Here is a 14,333-nt window from a genome sequence, read left to right on the forward strand (position 1 = left end):
TTTTCTACTTCGTCCCCATTGATGTAGACAGGGGCATGTTCTCCTTTACGCTTCCTGAAGTTGATGACAATCTCCTTCGTTTTGTTGACATTAAGGTAGAGATTATTGTCAGCGCACCAGTTCACCAGATTCTCTATCTCATTCCTGTACTCTGTCTCGTCATTGTTCGAGATCCGACCCACTATGGTGGCGTCATCAGCAAACTTCAAAATCGAGTTGGAGGGGAATTTGGAAACACAGTCATAGGTGTATAAGGAGTATAGTAGGGGGCTGAGAACACAGCCTTGTGGGGTACCGGTGTTGAAGATGATCATGGAGGAGGTGTTGTTGTCTATCCTTACTGATTGTGGTCTGAGGGTTAGGAAGTTCAGGATCCAGTTGCAGAGGGAGGAGCCAAGGCCCAGGCCATGGAGTTTGGAGATGAGTTTCGTAGGAATAATGGTGTTGAAGACTGAGTTGTGGTCAATAAATAGGAGTCTGACATGGGTGTCTTTGTTATCTAGGTGTTCCAGGGTTGAGTGCAGAGCCAGGGAGATGGCATCTGCTGTGGACCTGTTGCGGCGGTAAGCGAACTATAGTGGATCCAGGTAGTCCGGGAAGCTGGAATTGATTCATGCTATGACTAGCCTTTCGAAGCACTCCATAATGATCGATGTCAAATGTCATAGGGGTTAACAGTGACAAGAACAGGAGTGTTTGATTTTAAAGCATGCAGGAAGTATCTTGTGTTTATAGATTGCACGTGAAACTGATCGCTTTTCACGAGATTGTTAGCAGACTATTTTGTTATGGGGCATCGCAATTGAACCTGATTACCTTCATTTGCAGTCAATATACCTGTTTCTCCCCTTTCCAAATTCAGGGCCACTGGGTCCAAATGTATGGTCCTGACTGCTGAATGGTTAAGATCAACAAACTAAGCACTGACCAGGGACTCGATTGTTTATCAAAATCTATGAAGCAACGTTGCTGTGGAAGGGAATATTTCAGAATATTTTTCACATGATTGTGAGGAGAGGTTTCACAAATAGGAGTTGTCCCTGGAGAACCTACAGAAATACCACACAGTGAAGAAAGACTCACAAACATAATTTGATGGAAATTCCCTTGAGTGTTTGTTATATACTCAGAGGGGTAGATGTAAATTAGATTCAGGACTTGATTCTCCTCATTTCATGCATTATGTGTTCATAATTCCTCCTTAGCCATTTAGTTTATTCATGGGCTTGTCTTCTTGCATCAATTTTAAGCTGATGATTCCTCTTGAATATTTAAGTAACAGGCAATAATAATTTAAATAACATAGAACATAGAACAGTACAGCACAGAACAGGCCCTTCGGCCCACGATGTTGTGCCGAGCTTTGTCTGAAACCCAGATCAAGCTATTTCCCCCCTATCATCCAGAAGTACTCCATGTGCCTATCCAATAGCTTCTTAAATGTTACTAAAGTTTCTGACTCCACTATCCCTGCAGGCAGTCCATTCCACACCCCAACCACTCTCTGAGTAAAAAACCTACCTCAGACATCCTTCCTATATCTCCCACCATGAAACCTATAGTTATGCCCCCTAGTTACCACTCCATTCACCCGAGGAAATAGCCTTTGAACGTTAACTCTATCTATCCCCCTCATCATCTTATAAACGTCTATCAAGTCTCCTCTCAACCTCCTCCGCTCCAAAGAGAAAAGCCCAAGTTCCCTCAACCTTTCCTCATAAGACCTACCCTCCAAACCAGGCAGCATCCTGGTAAATCTCCTTTGCACTCTTTCCAGTGTCTCCACATCCTTCTTGTAGTGAGGTGACCAGAAGTGCACACAATATTCCAAATGTGGTCTCACCAGCATAACCCCACGGCTCTTAAACTCAAACCCCCTGTTAATGAACGCCAACACACTATAGGCCTTCTTCACGGCTCTATCCACTTGAGTGGCAACCTTCAGAGATCTATGGATATGAACCCCAAGATCTCTCTGTTCCTCCACATTCTTCAGAACCCTACCTTTGACCCTGTAATCCACATTTAAATTTGTCCTACCAAAATGAATCACCTCGCATTTGTCAGGGTTAAACTCCATTTGCCATTTTTCAGCCCAGCTCTGCATCCTATCTATATCTCTTTGCAGCCTACAACAGCCCTCCACCTCATCCACTACTCCACCAATCTTGCTGTCATCAGCAAATTTACTGATCCACCCTTCACCCCCTCCTCCAAGTCATTTATAAAAATTACAAATAGCAGAGGACCAAGCGCTGATCCCTGTGGCACTCCGCTGGTAACCGGTTTCCAGTCCGAAAATTTTCCATCCACCACCACCCTCTGTCTTCTGTTAGATAGCCAGTTACCTATCCAATTGGCCAAACTTCCCTCTATCCCACACATCCTTACTTTCTTCATAAGCCGACCGTGGGGGACTTTATCAAACGCCTTACTAAAATCCATGTATATGACATCAACTGCACTACCTTCATCTACACACTTAGTTACCTCCTCAAAACATTCTATCAAATTTGTGAGGCAAGACTTGCCCTTCACAAATCCGTGCTGACTATCCCGGATTAAGCTGCATCTTTCTAAATGGTCGTAAATCCCATCCCTAAGGACCTTTTCCATCAACTTACCGACCACCGAAGTAAGACTAACCGGCCTATAATTACCAGGGTCATTTCTATTCCCTTTCTTAAACAGAGGAACCACATTCGCCACTCTCCAGTCCACTGGCACCACCCCCGTGGACAGTGAGGACGCAAAGATCAATGCCAAAGGCTCTGCTATCTCATCCCTTGCCTCCCAAAGAATCCTAGGATATATTTCATCAGGCCCAGGGGACTTATCAACTTTCAGTTTATTCAAAATTGCTAGTACATCTTCCCTCCGAACATCTACTTCCTCCAGCCTATCAGCCTGTGACACCCTCTCTTCCTCAAAAACATGGCCCCTCTCCTTGGTGAACACCGAAATAACATTAAATAAATGGGCGGCATGGTTAGCACTGCTGTTTCATAGCTCCAGGGACCTGGGTTCGATTTCCGTCTTGGGTCACTGTCTGTGTGGAGTTTGCACATTCTCCTCGTGTCTGCATGGGTTTCCTCCGGGTGCTCTGGTTTCCTCCCACAGTCCAAAGAAGTGCGGGTTAGGTTGATTGGCCATGCTAAAATTGCCCCTTAGTGTCCTGAGATGCGTAGGTTAGAGGGATATGTGGATAGGGCCTGGGTGGGATTGTGGTCGGTGCAGACTCGATGGGCCGAATGGCCTCTTTCTGTGCTGTAGGGTTTCTATGAACAGGACGATTGAATGTTTTTTTTTACTGTTGCGTCTATTCCATGTAAAAATAGCAATAATGAAATTATCAATCCCCGCTTGCTGTTGTTTAATGATATTTTTGGCAAATGGTTCTGCAATTGAAGAATAGCCAGTTTGTTTGACTGTGATGTTGCAAATAGTCAACACACCTGGGGGCCACACGTGAATCATCAGTGTTTGCAGTGGTATTTATTATCCACATTTCTCAGAGGCTTCTCCAGCAACATCCATTCTGTCCACCAGAGGGCAGAGTTTGCTTCTGGACAGACTTGACAGTTGTATTTATTGCTCATACACATCTGCAACAGCTTGTTTTCCTGCTCAAGCTCTGAGCCCCCCTGCTTCCTCTTACCAGCAGGGTTGTGAGCAACAGTGTAGAAGGGCATAAGGAATGGGAGCAGGAGTTGACAATGTCTGCCCTCAAGCCTGCACTGCCATATTCAGCAAAATTATCATTGATATTCAGTATCAGTTCTGCTTTCCACCCTATCCCCATATCCTTGTTGCTGAGTTTTAACCTTTTGATCAAGATTGTCTGAGGTGATAGAACTGCCCCACCCCCCCAACATGTCTGAGTACAAGAGGGGCTCTTCTACACGGGGTTTTTGGGGGGGGGGGGGGTGCAGTTTTAACTCACCCAGCTAGGGAAAACCGATGGAGGAGAGGGCTTTTTTTTTCATAAGGACTAGGCAAGGGTTGGGGAGAGGGCAGGGCCCAGGTTATCTCAACTCCAGAATACTCCAGGTTAGTTGGTTGTCTGAAACAGGCCAGACCGTGGGCACCAAAGAGGTTGTGAGCAATAACAAAACTACTTCCCAACAGGAAGGAGGATGGCAAAAATAGCAGGGCAAGATTCCTGGAGGCACATAGTCTCCTCACCTTTCCTGGTTGGGAAACATTGTAAATCAACAAGGAAACAAATAACAAGTCTTTTATAAAATACTTTCTGATCAAAGTTGTCAGGAGAACAAATTTGTTCTTCTCACTTGAAAATTTAACAATACGTATTTTGTATGAAAACTCTGCAATTTGACTCAGGATACAATATGGGGAAGAATGTACCAGCTTTTTTTTAAAATGCAGGAGGCTATGCAATTTGTGTCTTTGAATAATGAGCTAACTTTAATTAATATTAGCAGTCACTTCTGTTAGTGGGCCTCATGTGTCTTATGGTTCAGAGTTGACCCTTTTCTGCTCAATACTCTGACCCAAGGAAGTGACCCAGAGACTGTTACTCTGCGCAGCGGCTCTGGAATATTTCACTTGTCATCCCCCTCTCTTTACACCAGGTGAATGGATTAGGCCACTCCACTGAGATGCAGACCTTGAACCAATACTTCATTTATTTAGATAATATATACAGACAGCCTAAGTATCCTTCACAGTGAGAGAATATAATCCCCTAAATGTGAAAGCACCAGAGACACACTTGCTTTCACTTTAAATGTGTTCCTGACAAGCACCACTTTTTGTTTAACCTTTTGAGGTTAATCTCGCTCAGACTGTAAATTTAAACAACCTTTGGCTTTTTGGCTAATTTGCGGGTCCCCTAGCACAGATATTTAAATCATCGATAGTCACGGGTGAGGTGCCTGAAGGCGGCACGGTAGCACAGTGGTTAGCACTGCTGCTTCACAGCTCCAGGGACCTGGGTTCGATTCCCGGCTTGGGTCATTGTCTGTGTGGAGTTTGCACATTCTCCTCGTGTCTGCGTGGGTTTCCTCCGGGTGCTCCGGTTTCCTCCCACAGTCCAAAGATATGCGGGTTAGGTTGATTGGCCAGGTTAAAAATTGCCCTTAGTGTCCTGAGATGCGTAGGTTAGAGGGATTAGTGGGTAAATATGTAGGGATACAGGGGTAGGGCCTGGGTGGGATTGTGGTCGGTGCAGACTCGATGGGCCGAATGGCCTCTTTCTGTACTGTAGGGTTTCTTTCTTTCTTTCTATTGGAGGGTGGCAAATGTTGTGGTTTTGTTTAAAAAGGGCTGCAGGGAAAAGCCTGGGAACTACAGGCCAGTGAGCCTCACATCTGTGGTGGGTAAGTTGTTGGAAGATATTTTGAGAGACAGGATCTACAGGCATTTAGAGATGCAAGGACTGATTAGGGACAGTCAGCATGGCTTTGTGAGTGGAAAATCATGTCTCACAAATTTGATTGAGTTTTTTGAAGGGGTAACTAAGAAGGTAGGTGAGGGCAGTGCAGTTGATGTTGTCTACGTGGACTTTAGCAAGGCCTTTGACAAGGTACCGCATGGTAGGTTGTTGCACAAGGTTAAATCTCACGGGATCCAGGGTGAGGTATCTAAATGGATACAAAATTGGCTTCTTCTGGTTGTAGAAGGTTGTTTTTCAAACTGGAGGCTTGTGACCAGCGGTGTGCCTCAGGGATCGGTGCTGGGTCCACTGTTATTTGTCAATTATATTAATGATTTGGATGAGAATATAGGAGGCACAGTTAGTAAGTTTGCAGATGACACCAAGATTGGTGGCATTGTGGACAGTGAAGAAAGTTATCTCCGACTGCAATGGGATCTTGATCAATTAGGCCAGTGACGAATGGCAGATGGAGTTTAATTCAGACAAATGCGAGGTGATGCATTTTGGGAGATTGAACTAGGGCAGGACTTACTCAGCTAATGGTAGGGCATTGGGGAGAGTTACAGAACAAAGAGATCAAGGGGTACATGTTCATAGCTCCTTGAAAGTGGAGTCACAGTTGGACAGAGTGGTGAAGAAGGCATTCAGCATGCTTGGTTTCATTGGTTAGAACATTGAATACAGGAGTTGGGACGTCTTGTTGAAGTTGTACAAGACATTGGTAAGGCCACACTTGGAATACTGTGTACAGTTCTGGTCACCATATTATAGAAAGGATATTATTAAACTAGAAAGAGTGCAGAAAAGATTTACTAGGATGTTACCAGGACTTGATGGTTTGAGTTATAAGGAGAAGCTGGATAGACTGGGACTTTTTTCTCTGGAGCATAGAAGGCTGAGGGGTGATCTTATAGAGGTCTATAAAATAATGAGGGGCACAGATCAGCTAGATGGTCAATATCTTTTCCCAAAGGTAGGGGAGTCTAAAACTAGACGGCATAGGTTTAAGGTGAGATGGGAGAGAGATACAAGAGTGTCCAAAGGGGCAATTTTTTCACAGAGGGTGGTGAGTGTCTGGAACAAGCTACCAGAGGTAGTAGTTGAGGCGGGTACAATTTTGTCTTTTAAAAAGCATTTAGATAGTTACATTGGTAAGATGGGTATAGAGGGATATGGGCCAAATGCGGGCAATTGGGATTAGTTTAGGGGTTTTAAAAAAAGGGCGGCATGGACAAGTTGGGCCAAAGGGCCTGTTTCCATGCTGTAAACCTCTGACTCTGGCTAGAAAATCTACATCATTGGAGTTTGCCTTCCTGTGAGCTGTCCCCTTAATTGTATTAGACGAAGCCGCAAGCTACCTTTGGCCTGAATGTCACAAATTCAGAAAGTGATTAGACAGCCCAAAGATGTGCGGGTTAGGTTGATTGGCCATGCTAAAATTGCCTGTTAGTGTTCTGAGATGTGTAGGTTAGAGGGATTAGCGGGTAAATATGTAGGGATATGGGCGTAGGGCCTGGGTGGGATTGTGGTCAGTGCAGACCCGATGGGCTGAATGGCCTCCTTCTGCACTGTAGGGTTTCTATGATTTCTATGATTTCTATGATCATCTCCTATCTTCAATAGACTTTGAAAAGCTGTCAATCAAAGTAATTGTTCTGTATTGCTGACCAGCATTTGATGTGCGGCCAACAGGTTTTCAGAAGTCTGCTTTTGTATCCTCGATCTACAAACTAAATAGTCACACCTTGGATAATTGGGTGTCACAAAGAACCACCTCAGTCAATACTACAAGATGTTTGCGATTGTGTCTGGGAACCAGTGGCTAATTATAGTTAACAGTTCCGATCACCTCTGTGCAAGCATTAATGAACTTGTAAAATGTTCCATACCTGGGAGGCTGGGGAGGAAATTGCAGGTCCCCTAGCAGAGATATTTGAATCATTGACAACCAGAGGTGGCAAATGTTGTTCTTTTGTTTAAGAAGGGCAGCAGGGAAAAGTCTAGGAACTACAGGTCGGTGAGCCTAACATCTGCAGTGGGTAAATTGTTAGAAAGTATTCTGAGAGACAGGATCTACAGGCATTTAGAGAGGCAAGGACTAATTAGCGACAGTCAGCAAAGCTTTGTGAGTGGAAAATCATGTCTCACGAATTTGATTGAGTTTTTTGAAGGGTTAACCAAGAAGGTAGACGAGGGCAGTGCAGTCAACGTTGTCTACATGGACTTTAGGCCTTTGATAAGGTACCGCATGGTATGTTGTTGTATAAGGTTAAATCTCACGGGATCCAGGATGAGGTAGCCAACTGGATAAAGAATTAGCTTGAACAGAAGGCAGAGGGTGGTTGTAGAGGGCTGTTTTTCAAACTAGAGGCCTGTGACCAGTGGTGTGCCTCAGGGATTGGTGCTGGGTCCACTGTTATTTATTATTTATATTAATGATTTGGATGAGAATTTAGGAGGCATGGTTAGTACATTTGCAGATGATACCAAAATTGGTGGCATAGTGGACAGTGAAGAAGGTTATCTAGGATTGCAACAGTATCTTGATCAATTGGGCCAGTAGACCGATGAATGGCAGATGAAGTTTAATTTAGATAAATGTGAGGTGATGCATTTTGATTGGTCGAATTGGGGCAGGACCTCCTCAGTTAATGGTCAGGCGTTGGGGAAAGTTATAAAACAAAGAGATCTAGGAGTACAGGTTCATAGCTCCTTGAAAGTGGAGTCACAGGTGGACAGAGTGGTGAAGAAGGCACTCAGCATTTGTTTCATTGGTCAGAACATTGAATACAGGAGTCGGGACATCTTGTTGAAGCTGTACAAACATTAGTAAGGCCACACTTGGAATACTGTGTACAGTTCTGGTCACCCTATTATAGAAATGATATTATTAAACTAGAAAGAGTGCAGTAAAGATTTACTAGGATGCTACCGGGACTTGATTGTTTGAGTCATAAGGAGAGGCTGGATAGACTGGGACTTTTTTCCTTGGCGCTTGGAAGCTTAAGGGTGATCTTATAGAGGTCTCTAAAATAATGAGGGGCATAGATAAGGTAGATGGTCAACATCTTTTCCCAACAGTGGGCGAGTCTAAAACTAGAGGGCATAGGTTTAAAGTGAGAAGGGAGAGATACAAAAGAGTCCAGAGGGACAATTTTGTTACTCAGAGGGTGGTGAGTGTCTGGAATGAGCTGCCAGAGGCAGTAGTAGTACAATTTGTCTTTTAGAAAGCATTTGGGTAAGATGGGTATAGAGGGATCTGGGCCAAATGCGGGCAATTGGGACTAGCTTAGTGGTAAAAACTGGGTGGAATGAACAAGTTGGGCCGAAAGGCCTGTTTCCATGCTGTAAACCTCTATGACTCAAATATCTTCTCGACGAAGGCAGATGTAGACCACAAAGTTCACCATCATTCTGAGTGTGCTGGCTCAGCTTTCAGCCGACTGAGGAAAAGAGTATTTGAGGACCAGGACCTCAAACCTGAGACTAAGGCAATGGTTTACTGGGCAGAAATGATACTGTACACTCCTGTATGGTACAGAGACTTGGACAACCTACAGCAGGTACCTCAAAGCACTGATACCACCAGCAATACTTTTGCAAGATCCTCCAAATCCAATGGCAAGAAAGGTGGTCTAACAGCAGCGTCCTCTCCCAAGGCAGCTTGCCCAGCATCGAAGTGCTAATCACTCAAACCAGCTTTGCTGGGCAGGACATGTCCTTCGTATGCCTGACACCATACTCCCGAATTAACTTCTCAATTTGGAACTGGATCGCGGGATGTGACATAAGACTGCAAGGAAGAAAACAAAAATATTTTAGGGATCTCCTCAAAGCACCAAGAGAACAAATATCCCTGCAGATTTGTGGCAGTCCCTGGCTTGTAACCAGCCAGAATGGGGAAGGTTCATTTGGGAAGGCACCATTGGAAGATTTTGTTGGAAACACACACAGGTGAAATCAAGTCTTGGAATAGAGCACACACCCAGCAAGTCATCTACCCAAGCCTCCAAGTGCCACCTGCCCCCACCTTGTGGCAGAGTGTACAGATCATGCTTTGGAATTATCAGCCATTTCAGAACCCATTGAACCAGAGTGGGAACAAGTCACCCTGAATCGCCACAAACTGCCTGGGATAGTCTAGAAAATCTAATAAACAAAGGAATTGTTTCTGACTAATGGCTTTCTGCTAACAAGGATCCTGGGTAGATTTTCAATTCCTGCGATAGCTAAATTTCATGATGAATGAAAGAGAGCTGTGTGTGTAATGGGCAGCACATCTGCCGCCATCCTGCTAAAAATAGCACAGGATATGCCAAGACAGTCCATTTGCTTTCTTGCTAAATATATTTTAGCTTTCGGAGTAAACCCTTCACATGCTCAACCGAGCATTAGAAGGATGCACATTTTTACCCAAAATCACATATATTTTGTGAACAGTTGTCACCTAGAGTATTGTTCACACAGTCTTCCCTGGCACTGCCCACGTGGTCTATCCACACCCCCCCCCCCCCCCCCCCCAACCCACCCACCCACTAGCACTGTACTATATTTACACTTGTTACAATCCTAGTTGGACAGGAAGATTTCAGAATGGAACCCTGGTTCAAAAAATTGTAACTTACTTTTTTTCTTGAAAACATGGAGGAACAGAGTCACAAGACTGCAAATTAGTTGTAACAACAAGAAAAACATTTATTAAACATGAAAAGTTTGATTATAATACAATACTTCTTACTCCCCCCCCCCCCAGCTTCACAAATGCATAGTTTTCTTCAATAACACCCCATTCCGAAACCAAATGGCCAATGCCACTCAACCATTCATCCCATGGATTTCTTTCTCAATCCCCCAGATTATTATCACATGAGTGTTTCCAAGCTCCTTTAAAATCTTATTTCAAACAATGCTTTCCATTAGCTGTTTGCATGAAAATTCCACCCCAGGTTTTCCAAACAATCCTTTCAAAAAAAGCTTCTGCTCCACTTTTAACTAGGAATCCAGAACCAGGTTTTCCAGGTCTCCTTTCAGGCTGCCTCTATCCTGAATTGCAAATGCCTCCAAGATTCTACACAAAATCAGGTACTCGGTCTCCAGCAGAATACTATTACTTCAAGCACTGGAAATGAGTACATAAAACCTTACGATTGCTTCAGGTATCTGGCTTGTCTGTAGCAAACTCCATCAGCTCTTCTCTTCCCAGGTCTGACTTTAACTTCCAGAAACTTCCTGTTCCCAAAGGCAGTTCCTCTTTGTTACTTTAACTTCAGACTTACTAGATACTTCTCCTCATTGCTCTAGTTTCCTTAACTAGCTGTTCTTTAAGTTTGTTTTCTTAGCAATTATTCCATGGTATGGCTTTTTTTCTGGCAAAGCTGAGAGAGATGTTCCCTTTCTCGCCTTCTAAAACGACTACACTTAAAAAACCTTCCTACACTAAAGTTGCATCTGATTACGAAGCAATGAGTTTTTTACTTCTCCAAGCTTTTATTTATTTTTCATGCCATAACCTCTTTAAGCACAATATAAGTACAGTTTTAACTGACCAAATCTCTAGCATGAATCTAACTATAGATTTACTCTTCCTTGTACATCAACACTAAATTAACTCCACTTAAAACTCTACCTTATTTCTAATATTTAACAACACAGATATAGCTCATCAAAAACAACCTTTGTTTTCCCCGACACACTGTACTCCCTCACTGAGTAACTGTGTCCTTCACCACATAATGTGACCGTGTGATTTAACTCTGAATTTGTTTCCTGGCCTGAAAGAACCCTTATCCAGGCTGTTTTAGCAGGAGTCCACATATCTGACAGAGGTCAACTACTTTCAGAGGTTTTCTTTGCTTCCTGGAATCTGGAAAAATTAGCATTGAGAAGTAAAACAAACAGATGGGTCTGTCACGCTCTCCCTCCCTTTCTCCACTTTGTACTTGCTTGTTTGTGTTAGGGTCACACCAAGGTTGATGACAATCTGTAGCTTTTCTAAATTGGGATATATATTGATTGTAGCATGTTTTTTTCACTTGCTAATCTTTCCTCAAGAGCATCATCACTGTATTACTGAATTTGAAAGGTTTCCTGTATGAGATGATTATTGTCACTTGTGATTCGCAAAGTGAAAACACAGAAGGAATGTAGTGATTTGCACCAATAGAGTTTATTTCTGTTCAAATTTGTTTCCTATCCCGACAACATGAAGGAAACTAGATGTGGACAAGGTAGTTTGAGAAGATAAAAAGAGAATGCTTTGTGCCCCAGGCATTATCTCTCAGTATCTGGAAGGAGAAAATAACTTAAGTGCAAAGATGGGCAGAACAAAAGATTATGAAGAGGGCATAAGGAGTCTGCCGAGGGATGTAGACAGGTTAAGTGAGTGGGCAAAAATCTCTGACAGTTGGAGTATACAGTGCGGAAAAGGTGACTCGTCCACTTTGGCATTTAAACAGAGATTGCAGAACTCTGAGGTACAGAGAGTGCTGGGTATCCTCAGACATGAATCAGGAAAAGTTAGGATGCATTGTAGTGGCACATATGGAGTTAATGTGGAACTGAGTACAGTACTGTCCACACAGTGGTGCAAGAAGGCACATGACCCAGAGCCAGAGATCGTGCAGTGTTGAGCAGAGATTGGTTAAGACCTAAGCATGGAGATGAGTTCTAGCCTGTACTGTATACATGTAAATAGTTCTACTTGTTGATAAAGATTTACAGTTAACCTACTGAAGAGTATGAAGATTTTTTTTTTAAGAGATACCATTCTATAACCAACTCCCTCCCAAATGCAGGTATTGGTAAATGATTAGGAAGGTAAATGAAATGTTGCCATTTATTGCAAAGGGGATGCAATGTAAAAGATGAATGTACAACTCTGTTGGTGAGACCAACACATGTAGAGTACTGTGTTCAATTTTGGTCTCCTTATTTAAGAAAGAATATAAATGTGTTAGAAGCAGTTCAGAGAATGTTCACTTGACTTGAATGTTTTTAAGGCAGAGGTAGATAGATTCTTGACTAACAGGGGAGTCAAAGGTTATTGGGGGTAGGTGCAATGTGGAGTTGAGGCCACATTCAGATCAGCCATGATATTATTGACTGGCAAAGCAAGCTCAAAAGATCTGAATGACCTACTCCTGCTCCTGATTTGTACGTTCGTATGTACCAGGTCTAAGGAAGGAATGTACTCTAAAAGTAAGTTTGTCTTTCCACCTGGTGATGGGCCTCTGTGTGCACTTCCAGCATTTTCAATTTCTTTTCAAGAGATGTTCACTTTGTTTCCCAGCAATCCCAGACAAATAAATTAAATGTTCTGATATGTTAGTAAGAGGTAGCATTGGTGCTGAAGTCTTCCCTTTAATATTTAATGAAATACAATATTGTGTGTGTGTAAGTGTAGAGAGACGGAAGCACTGGGTGGCATAATATATCTTACGGGAATGCTCTGTTTTCCAGTTTTACTCCATACTCGCAGCAGATGATGAAATGATTTTCATGCATGTGGATGAACCTGGCAGTAAGTTGTACTTCATTGCAGTTTTTGTGGATCAATTTTAGTGAATATACAAATATACTAATTTAGTTAATGATAATTTATTGAATGTATTTGCATATCACTACGTGTCCAGAAAGAAAATGGCCAACCACTGACCTTTCTGTGGTAGCAGCTGAGTGATGTAGTCTCAATGTAAAGGTTGCATTCACACATGTTCTAGGTGTAACACTATGGTTAGCCGGTTCACTCAATCGAAGGGGGTGAACATCAAATCTACCTCAAAGCAGTTACAATTGGCATGATTAGGTATCTATTTAATCTGTTGTCCTCTCCCCTCTTAGTTGATTTTTGACAGATGTGGTTCCATAAGTCATGGTTACCATCCAGTATCGCAATCATGTAGCCATTCTTCAGGCCATATTTTGAGAACCTTCCCCACCTGGCACAAATGTGGTAGGCAACTGGTTAAAATGTCAAATGGGCACTTCCCGCCGTGTTCCCAGCAGATCCACACCATGATAATTGCCTTTTTTGTTTTTAGTTGCAGGGAAGGCACCAGCTACAGGCAGGTGGGAGCGTACAGCCCAGCCAACAATTTATTCCACATCCCTGGAAAGAAAAGGAAGGTTGGTGTTAGGGTGGTAGTAAGAGGCAATGAGTGGAAGATGGATTTTTTTGAGAAGGCAAAATTGGCAGTCATGAGTGATGTAAGGACAGTGACTGGTTGATGGCTTGAGCAAGCATGGAGCTGAGGTTGGGTGGTCAGGTGGTTAGAGATGCAAGGACTGATTAGGGACAGTTAGCATGGCTTTGTGAGTGGAAAATTGTGTCTCACAAATTTAATTGAGATTTTTGAAGGGGTAATCAAGAAAGTAGATGAGGGCAGTGCAGTTGCTGTTGTCTACATGGACTTTAGCAAGGCCTTTGACAAGGTACCGCATGGTAGGTTGTTGCATAAAGTTAAATCTCATGGGATCCAGGTGAGGTATCTAAATGGATACAAAATTGGCTTCTTGACAGAAGCCAGAGGGTGGTTGTAGAGAGTTGTTTTTCAAACTGGAGGCCTGTGACCAGCGGTGTGCCTCAGGGATCAGTGCTGGGCCCACTGTTATTTGTCATTTATATTAATGATTTGGGTGAGAATGGTTAATAAGTTTGCAGATGACACCAAGATTGGTGGCATAGTGGACAGCGAAGAAAGTTATCTCCAATTGCAACAGGATCTTGATCAATTGGGCCAGTGGGCTGATGAATGGCAGATGGAGTTTAATTTAGACAAATGCGAAGTGATGTATTTTGGTAGATTGAACTAGGGCAGGACTTACTCAGTTAATGATAGGGCATTGGGGAGAGTTACAGAACAAAGGGATCTAGGGGTACATGTTCATAGCTCCTTGAAAGTGGAGTCACAGGTGGACAGAGTGGTGAAGAAGG

At 43.2% G+C, this 14,333-nt stretch overlaps 1 protein-coding gene across 4 annotated transcripts in view; it reads left to right on the plus strand.

Moving 5' to 3' along the window:
* The window catches only part of LOC144498688 (sortilin-like), a 145,007-nt gene that overhangs the window by 102,642 nt on the left and 28,032 nt on the right, over window positions 1-14,333 (plus strand). For all 4 annotated transcript variants that reach the window (XM_078220187.1, XM_078220189.1, XM_078220186.1 and 1 more), the window contains one exon: window positions 12,860-12,920. In XM_078220187.1, the coding sequence (XP_078076313.1) occupies window positions 12,860-12,920 (61 nt within the window). The remainder of the gene's footprint in view (window positions 1-12,859; window positions 12,921-14,333) is intronic.

The sequence above is a fragment of the Mustelus asterias genome, chromosome 9 (genome assembly GCF_964213995.1).
Source record: "Mustelus asterias chromosome 9, sMusAst1.hap1.1, whole genome shotgun sequence".
Lineage (NCBI taxonomy): Eukaryota > Metazoa > Chordata > Chondrichthyes > Carcharhiniformes > Triakidae > Mustelus > Mustelus asterias.